The sequence below is a fragment of the Salvia splendens genome, chromosome 22 (assembly GCF_004379255.2).
Source record: "Salvia splendens isolate huo1 chromosome 22, SspV2, whole genome shotgun sequence".
In the NCBI taxonomy this organism is placed as follows: Eukaryota; Viridiplantae; Streptophyta; class Magnoliopsida; order Lamiales; family Lamiaceae; genus Salvia; species Salvia splendens.
The window spans coordinates 24,324,623-24,349,146 of NC_056053.1; the positions used below are offsets into that span (position 1 = coordinate 24,324,623).

Consider the following 24,524-nt stretch of genomic DNA (forward strand, 5'->3'; position numbering starts at 1 on the left):
AGTATACAATGTGTCATAATAATAATAACCCCATAAATCAATATCTAACACTATTATGACACAAACGAAGTACCAAAACAACAGAACGATCCGCGTAAAAATAATCAGGTTTGTAACAAATACAGTACAACAACCATACATTTTGTTAAGTGAAATAGATTTCAAGTAATCCACAAAAATTATGTAGAATAATAGACGTCCAATTGGGTCATACTAATTAATGTTATATGTCATAACAAGAGTATGTTAAAATAGTGTGAACCTATAACTACATTCAATGTATAACACATGATTATGTTTTATAACTAAAAAGATGAATATCTTCTAATGGGTCATAACAAACAAAAAATAGGTCATGGTAATATAATGTGTCTTAAGAGTAATTCCATCATACGGTCTTCTCATTAATGGTTGTTTTTTCGAAACGTTTAAGGCTGTAAACAGTAAACCATATATTAAGGCATAATAGAGTGCATAAAAAGGTCATAACAATTGGAGTAAACAATGTGTCATAATAATAATAACACCATAAATCAAAATCTAACACTGTTGTGACCCAAACGACTTACCTAAACAACAGTACGATCAACACAAAAATAATTTGGTGTGTAACAAATGCAGTACAACAACCATGCATTTTTTTAAGTGTAAAAGATTTCAAGCAATCCACAAAAATTATGTAGAATAATAGACAACCATTTTGGTCATATTAGGTGATGTTATGTGTCATAACAAGAGTATGTTAAAAAAGGGTGAAACTATAACTACATTGAAATCGTAACACATGATTATATTTTATAACTCAAAAGATGAATGTATTCTAATGTGTCATAACAAACAAAAAATAGGTCATGATCATAATAATGTAACATTAAGCATAATAATTACAAAATTTATCCAAACCGTATACCTATGGCCAAAAAAGAAAGCCACAAAAATTTAAAAATTAAACCACTTTCATTCCTATAATCTTAACTTTGCAAACGAAATGTTCAAACTAAATGAATTAAACAAACATCACATTTAAAAACTAAAAAACTTGTATCAAACATCAGCATTTCTTCTGGAGCGCATCATTTCTTTCTCTTTAAATTTGTCGCAATTCCTAGAATCATGGTGACCCCACTCCTGACATTTCTTGCATTGACGCATAGGCTTGTTCTTAAGCTTCAAAGCCTTCTCAACTCTAGAAGGGAGTCTACTACCGGATCCCTTGGTGCTGACAACTTCAGGTGGTTGAACCTCCACTTCCTGAGGTGCCTCAGCCCCATAAAATTCCTCCATTATTTTCTTCTTCTGTGCTGTAGACGTCACAACCCCATCGGCAAAAATTTGTTGTCGAGCTTCACGCACTATCAATGTCAGCTCATGAATTTTGTCAATATCAACAGACACCGCTTGGTACAGACCCAACATCTCTCCCAATAAAATTGCTTGAGCCTTCTTCTTTTCATCAACATAAACATGGGTGGCAACATCTGAGTTTTGGACGCCATGAACAGCCTTAAGCAAAGAAGATTTCAACCATCGACCACCAATCAGATACTCCGGAATCAATCGATATTTTTTGTTCTTCAACACCAAGAAGATGTGGCAGCATACAAGAGCAGTCCTCAAAAACATCTTACAACCACATACACAAATCGAATCCTGCGCAGATAATGTGACCGTCCAGGTGTTTGAAAAATGATCTAAAACCTTATAAATCTCTGTACTTGAGTCATTGGAAATAGAAACCAGACTACAATGGTTATAAGCCTCCATAATCTGTTCTTGAATTTCCATGAACGCCCCATCAGTAAATATTGTGGATGCGTGCTTCTCAATCGACCATTCTGTCTTCAACTTTGCAGTTGTATTAAAATCCGTATAATCCAGCTTTGCAGAATAGTTTCTTTGGGCATCAACTGCATTATTGAAATTCATTAAAAAAACAACCAGGTTCGCCCTAGACTGAGTGTACCTCTTGAAAAAACTATTCTGCGACTCCGAAACAGATGTCGTCTTTATCAACGAACTATTAGGAAAGTCCCTAAAGTAGGCTGGAACCCAATACCTTCTTGATTCAAACATAGAGACAAACCATTCAGAGTCAACAAGATCATAAGTCACCATCACATTCTTCCACTTGTCTTCAAACTCAGTAGGTTCAATCAACTCAGACCAAACGCATGAATTCAAATCCTTTTTAAAATCATTATTACCAAGAAGTGACTTAGGAACCTTTTCAGCTACCTTTGCCATGATGTGCCACATACACCATCTGTGTCGAGTATTCACCAGAACTTTTTCAACAGCTACTTTCATGCCCAAGTCTTGATCAGTAATTATCAACTTCGGATGATTGCCCATGCATTTCACAAACTGATTAAAAAGCCAAGAGAACGAATCCGCACTCTCACTACAAAGCAAACCAGCTCCAAATGACACTGCACGACCATGGTTATCCTTACCAGTAAACGGAGCAAATATCATGGAGTACCTTCGAGCAAAAAAAATGGGATATTAAACGATTTAATCGAACATACTGGTATATCAACATAACATGTCATAACAAACCAAAAAAAAGCATAAAATATACCTACATAAATTTACCTGTTAGTTGAGTACGTAGTATCGAAAGAAACAATGTCACCAAATTGCAAGAAATTCAACTTGGCTATAGGATCGCACCAAAACAAATGATTCAAACGACTCTGAGAATCAACTTCATACTCGTACATGAAGGCATCACAATTTTGCTTCTTATTCTTCAACTCATCTATGATCATTTGGGCGTCACATCCTTCAGCGTATCTTCTGATATCTCGTGTATAGTTACGAATGTCCAACACAGTACAACCAACAGACTCATAACCGCCCATCAACTCAGTAAGCAGCTTGAAAGTTAGAGATGGCCCGATATTAGCTCCAGCACAATCTGAAATAAATTTTTGATGCACTGGTTCAAGTCGACGATTTAGCCTCATAAACTTGTGGTGTTGTACCTCAACCATGGGATGGTTGTGTTCTTCGTTAAAATGTTTAATTACGTAACCACGATCTGAATCAAATTTGAAAGCAACAGAAGCATTACATCCACATTTTTTAGATTTTCGTCGTCGTTTGGGTTGTTGATCATTAAACTTCTGTTCACCCTCTCTGTTACACACCATGTAAAACCATAAGGTGATATCATCAACCTTCTTTGAACCGTTTTTCCTTGAATCAAATCCAACGCGTCGCCCATAGTTCTCGTAGAACTCAATTGCGTTGTCCAAAGTAGGGAAGCTACGACCAACAAATGGTTTAAATTCTATTGGGCATTCTGGAATATTTAAATCTGAAATAATTCAAAATGAGAAAATACCAAAAATTCAATAAGAAAATTACAATAATCCTTAACTGGAACTAGTATGCTTATAGGTAATAATAAAATAAAAACGGTTCATAATTGATACTACTATAAAGAAAATAATAAATTAAATGTATAGATTCAAAAGGGTAATTCCTATTATTATATGTCATAATAGATTGAAATCGCTTCATAGAAGTGCTACAACTATCATATACAAATATGGGTCATACTAAACACACCTATAAGCAAATCATAAACAGCTGATACAAATTATATACTAACAGCCTGCACTAAAATGTCATAGTCACACGCCAAGTTTACATCGTTACTAATATTGATACATAAGCAAGAATAAAATGAAGGATTAAAAGTATAAGTCTTCAAAGGATGTTTTAAAGGATAACCTGTATTCTCCACAATGTCATCTACGTGTAACTGATTTTCTACATGCGAAGTAGATGGTGTTTCATAATCCATTCCCGGCTGTCTATATCGTAACAAAATATATCAAAACTTATTCTTAAAAGATTACACAATATCAATGAAATTTCATAAAAATAAATTCATACGTCAACATAAAAATTGCAACCATACAATAAAAATGAGTTACACAACTGAAGTAGATTGCAAAAACTCACCGTATATATTCCACAGCGATACAAAAATGGCAAGCATCTAGTTTTTGGACTTGAGACAAAAATGTTGACAATGAATAAGACGACGCCAAAATGATTACATCGACGAAGAATTTTTGCTAATCTTCAACTGAACAGAATATGCATAACTACATTCAGTTTAAACGGAGTATTGAAGCATAATAAATTAAGGGCTATTAAAATCAACAAGAGAGCAGTTAGAGGAGAGAATACGATGCATGAAATTAGGATTTAGTATAACTACCTATAAATGAAATTTACTTATTTAGCCTTCATCGATTAAAAATGATTAAAATATTAATATCTCAACAATAAATCAGGCCGTTAATTACTCTCATCTTAAGATTAGATTTAATAATCCAACGGACATTATTTGGTCTGTAATTCTTGTTTTAAGTACATTTTTGTTTTGATCAAATACCTATATATATATATATATATATATATATAAATTTATTGTAAGTTGTAATCAAAAGTAACGTAAAATACTTTACTTAGCATCACATTGTATTGAAATTAGTACACAAATATTTATTATTTAATTGCTAACAATCTCCCTCGATCTTTCATGGCAAAGCATGTCCCACTCAATTCTTGTGATTGATCTATACGTTTACTTTTTCAAGATTGATAAGATAGATAATTCAGTATTTTTCACCGGAAAGTGAATAAAGCAAAATTAACTTAACACGTAATTTCAATTCTTCAAAGTAATTTGCTTTTATACTGTTCTTTTATCTAGGCTAATTCTAATAGTAAAAACTCCTAAATATGGAATATGGATGATAGTTACTCGCTTTAGTTTCATGTTTGGGGACAAACACAACCAACAAAACATTATTTTCTCCATAAATAAATAAATTAGTTATTTTATTAAGTTAGTTATTGTATTATGTACATCATTGCCTAAAAACAAATATAATTGCATGGAGAATCCTCACTTAAAAGGAAAAATCCGAAAACAAACTTTTCAAAATGATCTAATTAAACATATAATATTCTGGTTGTTAAGTTTGACCATATCCTAAACCTCAATTAAGTCCTTGTCAAGTAAACCAAGTGGTCAAGATGTGACGATGCAATTATTAATATTTTTTAATTGCATAGTATATTAATAGATTATAGATCAACTCACTAATAAATTCAGAAAATAGAACTCGTGAAACTAAAGGTATTTGACAGTGTCAGAAGACAAAAGATGTTTAAAAATTCAGAAAATGAAACTCGTGAAACTGAAGGCATTTGACGGTGTCAGAAGACAAAGATCGTTTAAAAATTCAGAAAATGAAACTCGTGAAACTGAAGGCATTTGACGGTATCGGAAGACAAAGGTAGAGCTACAGTAGTATGATTTGTGAGGGGAATTCTTTTTAGATAAGCTAGAACAATGCTCATACTAGTAATAGATCCGCATTGTCGGTTGATATGCTATGGCCCCATTTTGTAGTACTTTGTAATAATGTAAAATGCGCGTGCATGCAAAAAATTTCTATACAAGTTTTACCAATATGTAAAATTGAAAATATTCAATAAATTCGGACTTTGGTGCTACCGCCAACTCTTCGAGGTTGGGCCCAATTACGCTTAGTGTTCGACATCTATTCATGTCAACATTTTACTACCCGACGCCGCCTGTATCCGACCTCATGCGTTTCGTATCTGGATCCGTCATTGCTTGAAGCAAAATATCACATGGTACATCCTCATAATATCACTTTACTAAATATTGTATAGAATTATGGAACCCCTGAGCCACGTGTTTGTGGGCTTCTGCACATGCTCCTTTAGGCGCAATCCGATTCATATTGCTACTCGGAATAAGGCTCGTTATTTGCATATATCTATTTTCTAAGCGTTATCCAAAAATTAAAAATAAGATTCTTAGTTTGACATCCTTCTTAAACGTAGATACATATCACGATTTTAAATCAGGTAAACATATCTTATTAATATTCATGATTAATTATGCGTTTATTTGAAAACGATTTTCCCTTAATACTTTTCACATTATACAAATACATAGTCATAAAATAATAATAATCCAAAAGTCACATGAAAACGCACTGATGACATCACGCCCACATTCAAATATTTATAGCAATAGATACATATATTCTCCAATATTGTCGCTGTCTTGATCCCTTTTGCTTAAACTTTCACTGCTCTATCCCGCCGGCGCCGCACCGCCACCGTCAGCGGCTTCTTCATTTCACAAGACAGCCTCATCTCCTCCGACAAATCCACGTCACCCGCCGCCGTAAACTCAAACTCATGCAAAAGCCTCGCCACCCAAAAGCTCACCGCCGTCATGCCCATCACTTTCCCCGGGCACGACCTCCGGCCCGACCCGAACGGCGCCAGCGTCATGTCCGCGATCCCCGCGCCTGAGAGGAACCTCTCGGACTTGAAGCTCAACGGGTCGGGCCAGTTTTCGGGATCCCGGCATATCGCCCACATGTTGACCATAGCCGTGGTCCCCGCTGGGACGCAGTGGCCGTCCACCGTCGCGTCCCGGATCGACAGACGGGACCACGAGAGCAACGGCCCCGGCGGATGGAGGCGCAGGACCTCCTTGACGACAGCCGTCAGGTAAGGGAGCTTCGTCAGGTCAGACTCTGTGACCTGACGCGAGCTCCCGGCCACCTCGTCCAGCTCGTGCTGCACCTTTGACTGAATGTCGCGGTGCAGCACTAGCCTGGCTAGTATCCACTCCATCAGCACTGCCACTGTGTCTGTCCCCCTGAATATCATTTCCTACATGACAGGATTACAAAAATAATTTATATAGTGATTTCAGTTATATTTATTTATTATTATATTATTATTTGTTTCATTTGCTCCAGACATACTACTTACCCAGAGAAGTGAGATCATGTCGGGTTCCGACAACCGGTCGGGCCCGTTAAGCGACATCAGGACGTCCACGAAATCATGATCGCCGTCTCGCCTCTCGTGCTCGGCCATGATCCTGCCGACAATCCGGTTCACCCGGGGCGCCATCCTGGCGCACCGGAACCGGATTCTCTGCAAGTCGAAATCTGCCAAAAACGAGAAGTGGTCGGACCAGTTGAGCCGGCCGAGCAAATCGTACCCTTCCTCCACCAATTCCCTCAGCTCCGCCGTCTCCCGATTACCGGAATCGAGAACGTACCGCCGCCCGAACACAGTGAACATCATGTTGTTAAGCGACGCCGCCTTCAACACATCCCTCACCCGAACAACACCAGATTCCATCATCGCCGCCGCCATCTGATCGCCAATCTCCGACCGCCTCCCGGCCGAAGCCCTGAGCTGCTTCGGGCAGAAGAGGTGGGCGGAGGCGATCCTCCGGAGCGTCGTCCAGTAAACCCCGTACGGGGCGAACCCCATGGACCGACCGAACATGAGCTCGTAGGCAGACTCCTTCGCCGGCCGGTCCACGAAGGCCGACCCATGCAGGATGTCACGTGCGACCTCAGGGTCGCACGTAACGACTGCAGGCGTCTCCCCGAGGCTGAACGCCATCAGGCGCTTGGCCTGGTGGGATTCAGCAGCGGAGGCCAGCTTGCGGTGGGCCAGGCCGGCCATGAGCGACATGCTGCCCACGACAGGGAGGCCTCTGGGGCCGGGGATGGACCCGGCCTGAGAGAAGGAGAGGGGGCTGGACCACCTTAGGCGGCCCCAGGCGAAGCCGCCGGGGTGAGCCCAGAAGATGATGTGGAGGATTAGGCATGATAGGAAGAAGAGAAATGCCAAGAATATGGCGTTTGAAGGAGAGAGAGATTTGCATTTGGAGACAAGAGTGATGAGCCATAGATTGTCTACGTGTGGTTTGATCATGTTATGTTTTTGTGTGAGAGAGAGAGCGATATATGTAAAGGTGGAGGAAAGTTTGATTGCTTTTGAAGCATGCTCCCTGCAACTGATTTATATAGGAGAGAGCTGTGTGTTTCGGTTTTCACTTTTTTACTACTTTTGAATTAATAAGTGTGTATTTTTGTAACGTTGATTAGTGGTGGCAAAATTATGCTCCGTTCATGAAATATTGTTCACTTTTGTCATTTTGGTCCGTTCACGAAATGTTATCCACTTTGATTTTTTTTTCTTTTATTTTCTTCCATTTTTTGTAATTGAAGCTCACTTTCCACTAACTCATTACACTTACATTCTATTATAAAATTAATATATAAATGTGTAACTCACCTTCCACTAACTTTTTTCATTCTATTTCTTCACATTTCTTAAAATCCATGCCGAGTCAAATATAGACAACATTTTGCCAACGGAGGGAGTACTCCTTTCATATATATACACAGTTAAGTGGAGTGAGAATAAAAAAGAGGAGAAAATAAATTAGATAAATGAACAAAATATAAAGTAAGAGCAAAATATACTAAATAATGAAGAAAAAATAATGTAAGAATAATTAAGTGTAATTTTTTGCCATACAAACTTAAACTATAGTTGGACAGCCCAAATAAAAATGAGACTCACTACAGTGACACAAACATTTTACCATAAATAGAAAATGATTAATTCTTGTGGATAAACAACGTGGTAAAAAGATACGATTAGTTATAAAACAACAGTAATATATAAAATTGAGTCTCATATTTGACTATATTTTTAATCCATATGAGGTTAAAATGGGACTAAATTAATATCGGTGAAAAAGGGAAGTAGTTACCGGAAAAGAACAGCGCCGCCATGGGCAACAACAGAGGGAAGAACAAACTAAAATTAAGGATGGCGCGTAGGGGCACGCACCAATAGGAATTGATAACGTGCGACACCCCTTTATTTAACCAAAACCTTATTGCGACAGAAGATGCCTTAAGCCATTAATTAATTAATCAAAATCTTATTATTTGTTAATAAAGTGGTGTTTTTGTTAATTACTTATGTAAGGATCAAGATCTGTGAGGTCATTACTTGCCTCTGCCTTTCTTGTTAATTAATCAAAATCTTATTATTTGTTAATAAAGTCCAACTAGCTTTTAATTTATCCATAAACATGCCAAGAGGATTAAGCTGAAGGCCTTGTTTACTTAGTTTAATCTAGTTGGTAAATGCCCAAGTTGTCTAAAATAGAAATAAAGGGAGTACTAAAGTTATGGAGACTCGATAGGGATGCATGGCTAAATTGGAACCACATATTCGATCAATAACTAGACCGATGATGACATTTTTTTGAAACATAACCGCTTCTCTCGAGCTAAGCTGGAATCAGTATACTAGTTCTACCAGTTAAGTCTCATAATATTTGGAAACGTAACTGGCGGTTAATCGTTGATTTTTGGCCAATAACAAGAAAAAAAATTAAAATAGGAAATTTGTGGAAAATTAGTGAAAAGCGTGCAAAATCGATCGTTTTGATTATAAAAAGCTACCATTTTCTTTTGTCGCGCCAATTGTGGTTCCAATTTTTAAATCGGAATCGGGCGGTTCTTATCATAAATTTGGCGATTCTTGAACTGCCGACATCCTTGTGACTCTTGGAAACTATTTTTGTAAGGGTTCATTAATCAACATATTGGGAAAATAATAGAGGTTGAAGAAATTCACTTAGTTTGGATGTAAACATTTTTATTTTATAATTTCATATATCTATAAATAGTCTTCCTATTGTACCTATTCAAGACAAAATATAATTATTCAACTATTAAGGAATGAACATGATAGGTCAGTGATTGAGGACAGTTGAATAGGGCAATAAATAGAAAGAAACAAACAAATTGCCTACAAACGAAGGTGAATTAAATTAAATGGGACCCCATTACTTAATTTAAATAAAGGCCACAAAGCAGTTGACGACCAGGATTGTGTGGATGAGTGAAGAATGATTCCCCCACCGTTGATCGTTCAACTGTTGAGGTACACATCACACGTACACACAAACATCAAGATCTTTCAAATATTGACCTTGGTCTCCCTCTTGTTTGCTCTTTCAAATTCTTCATTTTAATAGCAAATGTGATATGTGGGTTTTTTGTTTCTTGATATTTTTGGCTATTACATCGATCTCTCAAGTGGGCACTAATAATAGTGGATAACGTCAGGATGTATGTTGCCGCTTAATTGCTCATATTTTTTGTATTCTTCAATTTCATTACTCATGTAGTTACTAAAGACGTCAATCGAGCTAACCTGCCCGGGTTGTAAGACTATTCGGGTTATGATTTTTTCGGGTTATAAATGGTCAAATTCTAACCCTGCACTTTCAGATTTCGGGCGGCTAATCTGTTGGACCTAGCGGGCTCAACAAATTCTATAATTTTTTAGTTAATACTATATTTTTGTTGATAATTTTATATCTATAACGACTGAAGCCAATAGTAGTTTTTCACTTATATAGGGATGAGAATACATTTTTTTCCTAAATAAGGAGCACTAATAATGTTAAAAATATGAACTAAAATATATTTTCACATTTACCTAAAAATAATATTTTACTAATCCTTAAATGTTTTAAAATAGTAATTAAAATTGAAAACTAGCAAATGTGGTTATGGGGTCATGAAAATATTGTGCTTAAGACTATGGAATTTGAATCCCATCCAAAAGACTCCATCTGTTACATCCCTTTTTGGAGTTTTGTATAAAAAGTGAATTGAAGATGTCCAGGTTGCATAGTTTGGGATATAAAATTCAAACACGGATAATCACAAACATAATCACAAATTATCCCAAAATTACTTTTAACTGGTTTGCAAGAGATACATACTCTCTTCAAATTATTTTTGCTTCTTTCTTGCTCCTAACTTCGTCCTTTCACCATTTTTCCCAAGTGTGTTGGTGAGTATATTTTTGTGTCTAATTGTACTATTTAGCTAACAATTATTTAAATTTTAAACTCTCCAATATTCAAGAGATTAGTCAAAATAGTGCTAAGATTTGTTTACAAGTTTTGATGGAAAAAGATAGTGGATATCTTTGTGTACCTAATAGCTAATGGTAATGCCTCGTGATTTAATGATCTAAATTATTACTCCTATTATTATTATTATTATTCAAAGTTAGATGAAAGAATATTATTCGACTCCCTATCATGATGTGCTACTTCATGACATCACAAAATAAAAGAATTAAACTAATTAAGGGGGCATATTCAAATTAAGATTGTCATTTGGCTCTTTTTCCTTAGATATGATTCTTTTGTTAGTAATTTAATAAAATTAATCATTTTAATACTAGGATCTGCGATATTCATTTATATAAGCATCAATCATGCACTACTTACTATATTAATTGAATTTTTAGGACCATACCCACAATATATATACACTAATACATGTCTTTTTCCCAGCAATTAATTACTTTCCCAATGATTCATGGTTGCAACTAAATTATTCATTACAATATTTATCAGAAACTTTAAATTCAAGTGGGATTTCCAACGACGAAAGGAAAATGGATTTGTTCGTGAACTAGAAAGTGGATAGACTTCTTAATCCCAAAATCTTTTTGTTTTTTGAAATTAATAAGAGGGATTCTAGGAATTTTGTAATTTAATATCAAGACTTGATTTGACAACTATAAAAGAAAATCATGTCATATTTATAAAATAAATGAGTTCCCATGATATATCCGAGATCTACAAAAGGGTAAAACAGTAAAAATCATAATCCGAAAAAATATCGACTCAATTGATGGTTTATTATTTTTTTTTGGTAATAAGATGGTTTATTATTTTAATTTAAAAGAGATTTGTAGCATAACACTTCCTTGAGTAGAGGTATTAATAGGTGTACTTATTCAGTTGGTTCGGTTATAACACATGACTGAATCATCTCTATAATTATCAGTCATGAAAGCTAGAATAGATCGATGATCCTACCACATCTACAATTGTCGATTATTTATCGATGTACCGAGAATTAACCGTTTCGGTTTCCTATCAATTATCGTTGTTATTAAGGTTATACCAACCAATTACAAACTTTATCTTTTTTTTAAAAAACGAAATGCAAAATGCTCAATCCAAAGAAGGTACGTTAATTCAAATAAAAGGAAGACATCACAAATACAAACAAACATACACAGAAATAGAGAAGATGTAAAGTAAGATGCAAGATATGATTAGACAATTACCACTGACAACACCATATAACAAACAAAAGATGTCTTGTGGCAAAAGAGAACACAAACCAAATATCAAATGAAGACAAGACTAGAAGCAACCAGCAACACAGAACAACAACAACAACACATTCCAAACAACACAACTCTATCTTCTTCTCTTGCGATGTTCATCAACGATCGAGATCCCCTTGACTTGAATTACAAAAAAAAAGTTCATGTTTTGTCAAACATATTATCGATAATAGATGTACTCAATGAATATAAACCATTTATTTGTGCAACCTTATCATCATCTTGAGTTAGTTTCCAAATTCATCATAGCCTCAAAGCTTTCTCAAGGTAGAGGCACAGTTCCATAGAGTAAATTCTATAATCAAACAAACAATAATCATCTCCATCTTTAATGGATAAAGTGAAACCTTAAACAGAGATTCTTCATATATGTGAAACAAGATTTATTTAATTGAAGTGGCTTGCAACTTGTGTCACAAAGCCACTTGTTCTCATTCAAGAAATGATTGGATTCGATGCCATAATCTTACAAAATCATCTTTCTGGCTGATTTTTAGGTGTAAAGATTCTCACTATAGTTTGTTTTTTTCGACAATTTTATTCTTCAAGGTGTTAATATAAGTGAAGAATAATTTGTGTTGTTTAAATGTGGAGTTGAGGTTGATTAACCCTAGCGAAAACACAGGCTTTTTTTGGAGTATCTTTAATAATTTCAACACTTTATTAATGGCTATTTAATCTAATTAGCCTTTATTTGCCACTTAATCTTTGACTAAAATAGTTATTCCTGTTTTTATAATAAAAAAAACTGTGCATTTCCCTGCCTATGATTCTAGTATGATTATTGATGTTTGGACTCAAAATCTTAACCTTTCCTCTTTGGGTAAATTTCATGAAAATATCTATATTTTCGAGGTTATCCATAACCCATGAGCAGTAACAGTAATACCTTAATTAACCATAATCAACTTGTGCATTTTTTAGCACGAAGAAATTAAGCACTTACAACATTCACCTATATAATTTATTTTATTTTATTTTCTTAATTTTTAATTTAATATTAAATAACCAATAAACACAAATAAAAAATTCAATAAAAATCAAAATTCTATACTCAAAATAAATAATAAAATAGATAATTGGAAATTGTGAAATGGGTGTATATACAAACAAAAAAGATGACATGTGACGAGCTCTGATTGTGCAACAAAACGGGTGCCCTCCTACCGATGGGCGTGTAAAGCGCGGAGTGCATGTTTAAGAGTTAAGGCTTTTGATTCCAAGATAATTTTACTTATACTGAATAATTCTTTTTAGTATAGAGCATATATGTAAGAAATTTAACCTTGCAAGGAACGAATGGATGTCTTATTTATACATTATATGGTTTCAATTCTATAATCACATTCAATATTTTGAGGAATAATTTATAGTTATAAATAGTACGGCAGTGCCGATTAACATATGCATATAAAAAGGTTGTTATTAAAAAAGCTACAGAGAATAATATATAACAAAAAATTCCCCTATTTTAATATTTACATATGTCTAAGTTGACTTGCAAGTCCACGCATGATATAGTCGAGGTCAAATAATGGATATAAGGACAGGCAAACCGGCAATAGCATCTTTCATCCAAATTATTGTGGGTATTTTTATTTTGGAAGAATGAATAATTTGTGTCACTCCTTTGCAAGTGGACAGGTGAGTCTTGTATTATCAATTAATTATTATGTGACTAAGGTAAGTAAGTTAATTAATTTATGTGTTGAAGTTTGGACATACTAAAAAAACAAGGGGGGTTTGAAAAATAATAGGCTGGAATTGGAATCACTATGATTGTATATGAATAAATTATCGGATTTGAAAAAAATGTAGCTAGTGTAAGTGCAATAAATTGCGTTTACAATAGTGGATCTAGGAAACGGATACTTTCAGATCAGACAAAGTGAAAAGGTACTCATAGTAATCCGGCGTTGAAATGCAGAGACGATATCGCGACTGTTGTTGGTAATGGTCAATAGATAGTTGATGGAGAACAGAAGTGAACCATAACCCCCGATTGATTAGAGCAGACTTTAGCGTTGTAGGTACGGGGATAGGTCAAAAGTCAAACTTACTAAATTTTCCTGCCCTCGTGACCAGCGGTGGGATCAGTCGACCCCTCCTACCACATTTGCTAGAGGTACTGGAGTCTTACTCAAAATATATGGGCCTAATGAGATGGTTACAATTTTGTTTAAATGAGCCTAGTTAGTTCATGGCCCATACCTTATTTAATGGGCCTACAATAATCATTTTTATGCTCCTTCTCACCAATATCATATTCAGCTACTCATATGATTTTTTTCTTAATTTTTTTATTATTTAGATTGCTACATAAAGTGCTTAAGAATTTGGAATTAAGAACTCTAACTATATTCCATATATTTGTGAATTTCGTATTACATGCGGAACAACATTAAAATCAAAGTGGGAGATTCATATTCCTACTATACCTTAAAATCTTATTTCATTCCCTCTATACAAACCAAAGCCCTACCTATACCTCAGCCATAAGTAGGATAAGAAATCAAATTGCAGAGCATCATTAATTGCAAGAACACTAAGAAGCTCGGTCCAATTCTGATATGTCCCACAACTTTAAAAATCAACATGTTCGCAATCATCCCTCCGCGAAATGTTTTGATGATATTTCATCTTATATAAAAGTCATACGTAGATGTCATCGCTAAACGATGTCATATATTCATGAAGAAAACATCGGTGTTGGGTTGATAAACACAATCAATATATTACACGTACGCAGTTGGATCTTTTTCGTCTTGCGATACTTTGCAAACAAATCAAAACTTCCTGTTTTTTTGTTTAATTCATGAAGTTACGAAACAGACCACAATTTGACAAAATTTCATGAGTTTTCCGACAACCTGCACGTGTAATGAATCGAAATCAAGACCAAAAACCCCACCATTGGCAGCTACTTTGATCATTAACAACATCATCAAAATCAAGAACTCCCCAATCCGACGTCGTATCCATCATCCTCATCGCCATCTCTTCCTCCTCGACCGTCCCAACTCCCTCATTCTTCACTTCAAACTCATTCTTCACACTCTCCGATTCCCCATCGCTCCCTCCCTCCCCCTTCAACTTCCGCAACTGTTTCACAAACAAACAAATCAGTTGATATGAGTTGATTCGGCTCGAGTTTTAAGAAATATAGTCGCGTGAGTGGAAAAAGTTAGTTCAATTTAATCAATCTTTTATAATAAAATATGAGTTAGATGAGTCGGCGTGGTCCATTACCAAAACTAGTAAATAGTAACTAGCTAACTAACTACCTGATCGACCAACGACTGCTTCTCTCTCTTCAACGACTCGAAGCGGTCGGAGAGGGCGTCGTAGCTCGCTGCGAGCGCGGCGTACTCCTTCTCGACGTGCTTCGACTTCCACCGCGCCCGCTTGTTCTGGAACCAGATCGCCACCTGGCGCGGCTGCAGGCCAAGCTCTCGCGCCACCTCCGCCTTCCTCCGAGGCTCGAGCTTGCTCTCGGAGGAGAACGTGGCCTCGAGGCGCCGGATTTGCTCGTCGCTGAAACGGCGCTTGTCGTTGCTGCTCTTGCTCTTCTTGCGCGTGATTGAATCCGCCATGTGTTTGTGTGTATGTTTAAGTGAAGGAAGGTCATGCTCTTGTGTTTTGAAGAGGGTTTATGGAAATGTTTGCATGCTCAATTTATACTAAGAAGACGTGTACATATTTTCTTCTGCTTCCTTCGTTGGATTATATTGCCCATCACCACACTCCTAAGCAACTAATTTAATTGTTGGAAAATCGTGAAATTTGGTCGGATTCTGGTCTATTCAGCAATTTTTAAGATTGGTGAATTTTTTGGTTAAACTGTATTCGTTGCCCGTCGAGAAATCACATGTGGACATCGAAAATTTGACCAGATTTTGTAGTTTATAATTCGGAATTAAAGTTAATATACTTTCTAGGTCCTATTAGTTGGGTTACAAATTCATTACGCATAGGATGAGTGAGAGAAGTGAAAAACTGTATATAGTTGTCCAACTCCAATCAATTTAAGGCCTTTTGAGAGTGTTGTGCAAGCTAATGATTTATTTTATTTGAAAATATGTATTAAAAAAGTTGTGTTTTGTACTTCAAAAGATAGAGTTATTGAATTTGATTGACTTTATGTGTGATAACTTCCCTATGTATTTTAAAACGTGACAATTATAATGTAACAACACAGTGATATACGAGCCACTTTTAATGGGATATAAATATTAATTTTTTATACAAAATTAAAATAAATCTCAATTGGGATGGATGAATCATGAATGTTAACATTAAATAGAGATGCAGTGAATGTGCAAGTTGGAGAATAGTCAAAATCATCACTATGTTGTTTTCTCTCACATGGGTTTCAAGTTTCATCGGTTTACAAGTTGATATTGATCAAAATCAGCGGGGTCTTTTTGGAATTATTGTTGTGTCTTCACTAAATTTTATTTTATATTTTTATCTTGAAGTATTGTAAGGTGTAATCGGAGCAATGGTGAATTCATGTGAGGTCGAAGGATTGACCAACCCTACATTGATCCATGAGGGCCAAAAAATTCTATTTAGGCATTTGGAGTTATCTCTTAGACCTCACGATGTGGATATCGATGATCGCAATAACACTGAGGGGCTTAAGAACTTGTATAATATATCTAGAATTTTTGGTATTTGTGTCAACCGTTATGCAAAAGCTCTTATCATCATAACAAAATATAATAAAAATATTATAGTCGAAATTCTGAACTCAAAGTTGAGATTATATAGCTCCGCCCACCAAAACAAATTTCTACATCTGCATCTGTTTCCGACCACTCTTTTGGGCTTGTAAGTTCACTTGCATTCTTCGATCACTGTCCTTATCAGCAACGTCCGACATACTACTTCTGTTTTAGGGGATGATATTTTTACTGTGTCCGACCCAACGAAACCTATTTTTGATATTCACATGGAATAGTTTGAAATCCACTAATATGTACTTACCCATTGCTTATATGTGGTTAATTAAATTATTTTTAATAGTGATTAAATTATTTTTAATAGTGAAGTGGTAAAAGAGATACTTAGGGGCATGTGGTTATGGCATGCAGATAGAGCCGACAACAAATTTACTCATGACGAAGGGAATTATTTAATGTTGAAGATAGGGACAATTGTTTCAAAGGGATACGTTGTTTCCTTTTTATAATTTAATAATAAAATAAATACCTAAAATTAAATTTTGTATGTGAATCACGTTGTGGATTGGGTCCCATACTTCGCTACCATGCAAATATCAAATTTTGCATATAAAAAGTTATCAAAATTACTTTTAAAGTAAATAATGATTATTCTTCTTATAAATTAAAAATAAATGTTTTTGTATGAAATAGAGGGAGTATTTTTTTGTATTTTGCTATTTTCTTCTTTATTCTATTTCTTTTTGATAGATTTCTATTTATGAGGGACTCGTGCGGTTTAGTCTTTTCTAAAATGGATGAGTGTTGTTTTCACTAAATAACTTAACGAAAATTGGTTTTCCAATAGTATATTTTATTCCTTTTCCGATGATTCTATTTTTCATATGGTATATTTCCTTATTAAACAAGTTCGGCATTCATATAATTTTAATTGATATATATTTGTGCACTGTTTTAAATTCTTTCAAATACACGTATTCAAACATACTAGGAGTATTTGTTGTTCTTAATAATGAATTATGAAACTGACTGAATATATCAGTAATTCTAGATTTTATAGAAATTTATAAAACTATACTTTGTCAGATATAATCGATACAGACCAAATAGGAGAACTCATCCAAAAAACGTAGCTTTTTATGAGAGAGAGTTCATTTAGTCTATATATCTCACACCAGTTGTTCTCATAACTAATGTGGGAATTGAGTCCGTAACAATAATAATCTTATTATTTATATTTTCGTCAGTCCAAAAATCATTCTTCTAATTTATTCTTCTATTCATTTATTATAATTACTTTTCTATACTTTATTAAATTTATATTAAAGTATGTATAGTTCACTGCCAAGATTTTTGGCCGTGGATGAGACGGAGTTTTCTAATTCTCTTAATTATTCCTTTCATTTTCTAATTTATCTTTTTCTTCAATTTATTCTCTCTTCTCTTTAGTCTTTAAATATCATTTTGTTAAATTATACACTTAAATCTTTTTACAAAGCATAAGTTTAAGAAATATTTAATCGTTACCAAAATATAATTAAAAATATTTAAAAAGACAAGTAAGTCAGTATCACTGAGAGAGGCATAGGCGGCAGGTAGATTTTTTATTGAAAATTATTTATCATCTGTTAAAAAGGGCCAATGAGAGTGCGCCAGCTGACACAAAGCCAAGGCAGTACGGGACACGTGTCTATAGATGTGGGGACCACAGGGGAAACGTGTGTCCTTTTCATATGGTGTTGAAAATACGGTGGTTGCACGTCACTATCTCGTCTGGCCCCACACACTTTGTTTACCTTTTAATTTCCTATGGTTAATTAGGTTAATCGTGTCGCTTAATCCTAATCCACCCACCTAACGCCCATAGTATAATTCTATTTTAGTGATAATGTGATTTGTCATAGTCACAGTTTAAATAATAATCAAACTATTTTTTAATAATTTTGTTAAGAGATTTGACCGTTGATAAGATTAATAGAGTATATTTACATATAGTAAAATTTTGGTTAAATAATGAGTTTTAATTTTGTTCAATTATCTCATACATATATAAATCTGTCTTCTTTTGATGATGTTAAAAATGTTGTTTCACTAAAACGAGAAAAGAAATTGTACTTACAAATTTAAATGAAGCGCATCATTTTGTACATGTATATGGGACAATTGTGAAAAATAACAATTTCTTGATTTAATATCCGATTAAACCTTTATGAGAGTGATCATAATTTGACCAAATTCGATTATATTCAAAACGGTGTTGATTTAAATGAACTTAACTCGTACTAAAAATTTCCAAAAATAGTAGTACTCGCTTTTATAGATTGTGGCTATTTAACTTCATTTAAATTATGATTGTTTATTTTAAATGAATAACTATTATAGATTTTTAGAAAAAACAAGGCTTAGAGGCAAATGTTGATTGATTTGATGAATAGTTAGGGTGAGAGATAGGCATTGACTAAAGAGGAAAGTAGTAAAAATTAGGAAAAATTAAAAGATGTCCGAATCACTAATATCGTCTTCATATGCACATGTCAGCTTAAGGTTTGCTGAGGCAGAGACCTATCATTATCATTCTACTTCACTTGATTTAAAACGTGGACCTATTCATATATGAGTAATAAATATGAACTATACTAATACCATCCAAATTAAACCTAGCTTCAATTTTAATCATTATTTGTATTTATATACGTAACCAAACTCTATAAAAAGAGTCGGTCAGTCGTGCACGTGGAACTCAAAATGGTTCTCTATTTATCCTCGTGATGATTCAAATTCCGGACTTATTTGAAGAAGGAGAAATGTCTTTTCAACTAAATTGTGGTAACATGGCTAATTTTGCAGGAAAGAACTTACTTTGTGCCACATAATTAAGTAATTTGTAATTAAATTGAATAATAAATCCTAATAATAGATTACTAAATCAGTGCTAAACTTATCACAAACAATTCATAATGTGATTCAGGTTAGGGTGTTAGAATGGGCCTAGCATTTATAAAGATTGGGGCCTTTTTAATTTATATTGTATTGTTGAACAATGGATATGTGTGGGAATGGGCTCGAATCAAAATAGTAATTCATATTATCATACTTTTAGTGAATCAGAATGCACAGGGCTAATTTTTTTTTCCCATTGTTATTATTTCCTTAGTCTTATCGTAATTGAGTCATATTCCATTTTATGAAAATCCCGTTGTAATTGAGTCAAATCTATTTATGAAAAAAATCAGGAAATTTAAGCTTTCTTAGTTTATTCTCTCATATTTTGCTCTCTTTTCAATTATCTATTCTATTATTGTATCTTCTATTTATTTTCTCCTAAGTACTCATCAACTTTATTTTAAACATTAGTAATAGTATTTTATTTTCTCATCACATGACTCACTAAGTACTCATTCATTACTCTTTGTACTTTAAAAAAATGCATCAACTAGGATAGATGGATAGTATAATTTTTTCAAATCATGCTTAGTTTTATTGTAATCAAAAACTAATTTTATTTAAAAAATTTCACATAAACACGACTTTACTACATCTTGGCCAACCCAACATAGTATTGACGCGTTCGTCATTTGTGGTCGTCCACAACTTAGACATATTTCACTTTTCAAACAATGGCAGTTTGACCATAATAATCGAACAAATTTAGACATATTGCACTTTTCAAATTTAGATAATAATAACGTCAATTCCTGTCACAAAATTGATCAATAATTGGAGAAAACTAGCAAACCGCCTACCTAAGAATATACTCCATGCAACTCCCTATGAAAAATGAAAAATTGAAGTCATTGAAGAATGCTTTTAGATTGTTGTTATCATAAAAAAATCGAGTGATGCTAAATAACCACATCATAGTTGTACGCATAATAATTTTCTGGATGAGTCGCTCTGATTACTTTTCTAATTACTTTTCTTTAATAATCCATTTTCTAATTACTTTTCTTTCTCATTTAAGCCATTTTCTAATTACTTTTCTTTCTCATTTAAGCCATTTTCTAATTACCTTTCTTTCTCATTATACATCTCTTTCTCACCGCGACACTAACAGTGAAAATGGAGGACCTATTTAAAAATGTGTAGATATATGTAAATAAATGTATGTGGATATCGAAAATATATATTCAAAGCTCTTGAATTGTACATTTCGCATTAACTATATATGTTGGTGACAATGAACAAGTAATTTGGCTCTCACCCTCGGGTGTAGGGCATTCTCCTCCTTCCAAAATATTCATTGATGAGTCACATCTCACTTGAGACACCATGAGAAACAGCATATATTATTATTATTATTATTATTATTATTATTATTATTATTATTATTATTATTATTATTATTATTATTATATAATTTTCAATCTTTTCAAAATACAAAAGTTGGTCAGGGAAGTCAATCCATTTAATATGATGTATGTATAAAATTTAATTTTTTTTGTTTTTTTGAGAGCTCAAATTTCAGATTTGAAAAAAAAAAGATTAAAAGAAATATAGGTGCACAGTAATAATTAATAAGGCTAGCTATATAGGTAGTAGGCATAGTGGTGATATCGATTTCATCACATTTCAGAAAATGTCAAAAAGAAAGAAATAAAGGCACGCGGCTAACGAGGGTCCCCTAACTTTGTCACAACTATATTAAATAGGAGTAGAATGACAATCAAAATAAATGGGCAGATTGAAACAAAAAACATAAAATTTGGACAAATAATGGTATAATCTATTAATCTTGCAATTTAAAGATCAATAAAAAAATAATGAATTTGATTTGGTCTTAATTATCTCAACATGAAATTTTTTTTAGTTAAATTGTACTAGTATAGTACTCCCTCCGTCATGGCCTATTCGAGACGTTTTTATTTTTACACAAGAATTTCGATAGTGGTGTTTAGTGAATTAAATTATTAATAGTAAAGTAAGAAAGAGAAAGAGAGAATAAAATAAGAGAGACAAGAGGATAAAATATGAGAGAGGAGTGGGTTGATTGTTGCCACAAAAGGAAATGTCTCACTTATGTTGGGACGTAACCAAAAGGAATACGTCTCACTTAGGCTGGGACGGATGGAGTATTTGATATGTTAGCTGCGATTATATCTGGTCATCATTGTCTATGAATGAAATAATGTTGTTTATCATAAAGAAAACAATTGTCATTTGTTGAAAAACATAACAATATAATAAATATAGGTGATTAGATTTTGTTTTGTTGCAAGACATCCGTGAAAAAATCAGACTTTATAATCTTTTCAGCTGATTTTTAAATCGATAGACTAAAATTTGACCAAATTTTATAATATTTAATAACACGCATATAATAAAAATAATTCTACTATTTAATTATTATTTAGTAATTTGTTATAATTTCAATTTAAATAAATTATGATTCGTTTAATTGTGATTTAATAAAACATTTAATAAACTTAAAATACTATTTTAATCAAAACATTGTCATTTTAAAATAATCACAAAATTTAATAATATACAGATATTTAATTATATAAAATAAAATTATTAATTCATTATTTGTATGTTTTTCAAAATTTATAAAATTAACCTTGTATGGCATGATGCATAGCTTTATTCAAAGAAAAGAAAAGAGGGCCATGATTAATTAATGCTGTGCCTAATATCGGGCAAATCAATAACTCAACTACTCCCCTGACTCATTGGTGTGTCATCATTAATGATTCTCTTTTGTTAAATTATTTATCCATCATTACTCACTCATCACCCATCTCTTTATGTTACACCACTTTCAATGCAAACTTTCATTGCATTTTTATGCTATTTTCTCACCTTAATTTCAGTTTGTGTGTGTGTGTGTGTGTGCTGCTAAAGGTGAGTTCTTGTTCAAATAAATAGTTATTTTAATTCATGGATAAGTGTTTGATGCATGATGGTTAAAACTTAAAATCCAATGGTAGTAGAGTTCGAAATTGAAGTGTTTTTTTTTTTAAATTTGGACAAAATTCAAGAGAGAGAGTAGACAGAGAATGCATGGGTGTATTATTGTGTAGCTGTCAACCCTTTTAACCCGTAGTAATTCGGACCTTTATTTGTATCTTAAATCAGGCCAGAATAATGATATATTATCAATTCTCTCAAATTCTATGTCATGCAACAGCTCCGATAATCCCACACTGGAAGTTAAACCTTGATTAATTTTTTTATTTAAAAAAAATAATTTTCAAATCAGGCTAAAACACATAACTATTTTTATATTCTATTATTTGTAAAATAAAAATGACTAACTTAAAATTACATTAATTAAATACAATAAATAACACAATTCATCATTCCTAAAACTAAATTAATTAAATAATACAATTTTAATTTTATAAAAGAAGTTAAAATAAATAGTACTCCTACATGAATTGTGATTGTTGTATATATACATAAAAATGTGATTAAATAAATAACAAAAAATCAATTTTCGAGGAAAATTTTAAAAATAAAAATATTGATTTGCGGTCCGGTTGCTCCCCGCAACGTAACAGGGTCAGACCGCAAATCAGCCCCGGATTCACACCGCAAGAGGGATCCGAGGCCGGGCCCCAGAGCCCTACTTTTGTGATCAGGTCCAAAAAAAACCTACAGTTAGTTACCAATTCTCTTATAAGGTCTTCCTTCTATAACAAATCATATTCCACAATTTTATATCTCTCTCTCTCTCCCTTGAAACTAGGCGTAAGTTTTGGGGGATAAAACAATGAGAGACCAGAAAGTGAGATACAGACTCTCTTTTACATATAAATGTCGTCTTCACTTTCTAGTGCATGGTTATAAAAATAAAGTCGATCAAAAAAATTAAAGAGGAGCTAAATTTTTTGAGGGGAATGTTGTCTGGCTCGAGGACTTTTTCGATCCATTTTTTTCTTCGTTCTTGAAGATTTGTTTATGTAGATCTACTGCTAGAGTCTTCGGACCAGGCTTCATTCCCCCCAATTTCTGCTCCGTTATTCGATTCTTATTTCGATTGTGTTTATCTAAAGGTAATTAATTTTTTCTCTTTTTAGTTATAAATTTTCTTAGCTGTAGGTTTGCATATTCGTGTAATGATTAATTGGATCTTGACTTTTTGAATTTTCAGTTTTGACTTTGGATAGAATCTAGGGAAAGGTTTGTGATGATTAGTTACATTCATACTTTTAGTTTGTGCATTTTTTCTTACATGTCATGATTGTGTTTTGTGTCAGATGATTTGCCTTTTCTTAGGCTGTTTAACGTTTGGAGCACGAATTTGATTATGCCTTTTAGTATCAGATCTGGGAAAATATTGAAATTCTAGATCTGTTCTTGTTTTTTCTTTTTAAAAGATAGATTTGAGCCCTTTGTGTGTGAATTTGAAGTTATTTCGAGATTTGTGATTTTTTCAGCTTTGTTGGCTAGAAATGTATCAGTTTGCTAATCACATTTGAACTAATTGTGTAAGTATTACATTTATACTATATGAAATCTTAAATTGTTTCTAGTACTTTGTCACCTATCACCTTGTCCTAATTTCATCATTTTCAGTTTTAAGTTGTTTATTTCAAGTTTTTGCAGAATAACCTTCAATGTTGCAAACACTATACATTGCAAACACATTTCGAAATATTGTGTTAGTGTTTTTTATGTTGTACTTATTGGTGTGCAAAGAAAAATAAATATGGACACATGTTACTGAAACCCTAAGATGATTGGTGTCCATTAGAGTTAAGATTATGATTG

General features: G+C 33.5%; 3 protein-coding genes across 3 annotated transcripts; all 3 read right to left on the bottom strand.

Moving 5' to 3' along the window:
- Window positions 1–1,044: 1,044 nt before the first annotated feature.
- Window positions 1,045–3,814, bottom strand: LOC121786965 (protein FAR1-RELATED SEQUENCE 5-like). Its single transcript, XM_042185556.1, has 3 exons — window positions 3,742–3,814; window positions 2,596–3,322; window positions 1,045–2,482 (listed from the first exon to the last, which is right to left on the bottom strand). Exons 1-3 carry the CDS (start codon window positions 3,812–3,814, stop codon window positions 1,045–1,047), a joined length of 2,238 nt encoding a protein of 745 aa, XP_042041490.1.
- A 2,138-nt stretch (window positions 3,815–5,952) lies between these two features.
- LOC121787875 (cytochrome P450 78A9-like) lies at window positions 5,953–7,893 on the bottom strand. The gene is made up of 2 exons (XM_042186724.1): window positions 6,850–7,893; window positions 5,953–6,747 (listed from the first exon to the last, which is right to left on the bottom strand). Exons 1-2 carry the CDS (start codon window positions 7,810–7,812, stop codon window positions 6,142–6,144), a joined length of 1,569 nt encoding a protein of 522 aa, XP_042042658.1. The 5' UTR covers window positions 7,813–7,893; the 3' UTR covers window positions 5,953–6,141.
- A 6,575-nt stretch (window positions 7,894–14,468) lies between these two features.
- LOC121786220 (homeobox-leucine zipper protein ATHB-12-like) lies at window positions 14,469–15,830 on the bottom strand. Its single transcript, XM_042184809.1, has 2 exons — window positions 15,411–15,830; window positions 14,469–15,228 (listed from the first exon to the last, which is right to left on the bottom strand). The coding sequence occupies exons 1-2, from the start codon at window positions 15,717–15,719 to the stop codon at window positions 15,019–15,021; spliced, it is 519 nt and encodes a 172-aa protein (XP_042040743.1). The 5' UTR covers window positions 15,720–15,830; the 3' UTR covers window positions 14,469–15,018.
- Between the last annotated feature and the right edge of the window lie 8,694 nt (window positions 15,831–24,524).

Bases quoted from the DNA above. Each gene is read 5' to 3' on its own strand.
- LOC121786965 (XM_042185556.1), bottom strand. From the start codon at position 3,814: ATGGATTATGAAACACCATCTACTTCGCATGTAGAAAATCAGTTACAC. The intron at 3,323-3,741 runs GTTATCCTTTAA...GAATTATTTCAG, and splicing joins TGACATTGTGGAGAATACAG to ATTTAAATATTCCAGAATGC. The intron at 2,483-2,595 runs GTAAATTTATGT...TTTTGCTCGAAG, and splicing joins ACTACGTACTCAACTAACAG to GTACTCCATGATATTTGCTC.
- LOC121787875 (XM_042186724.1), bottom strand. From the start codon at position 7,812: ATGATCAAACCACACGTAGACAATCTATGGCTCATCACTCTTGTCTCC. The intron at 6,748-6,849 runs GTAAGTAGTATG...CCTGTCATGTAG, and splicing joins ACATGATCTCACTTCTCTGG to GAAATGATATTCAGGGGGAC.
- LOC121786220 (XM_042184809.1), bottom strand. From the start codon at position 15,719: ATGGCGGATTCAATCACGCGCAAGAAGAGCAAGAGCAGCAACGACAAG. The intron at 15,229-15,410 runs GTAGTTAGTTAG...TTTGTGAAACAG, and splicing joins AGCAGTCGTTGGTCGATCAG to TTGCGGAAGTTGAAGGGGGA.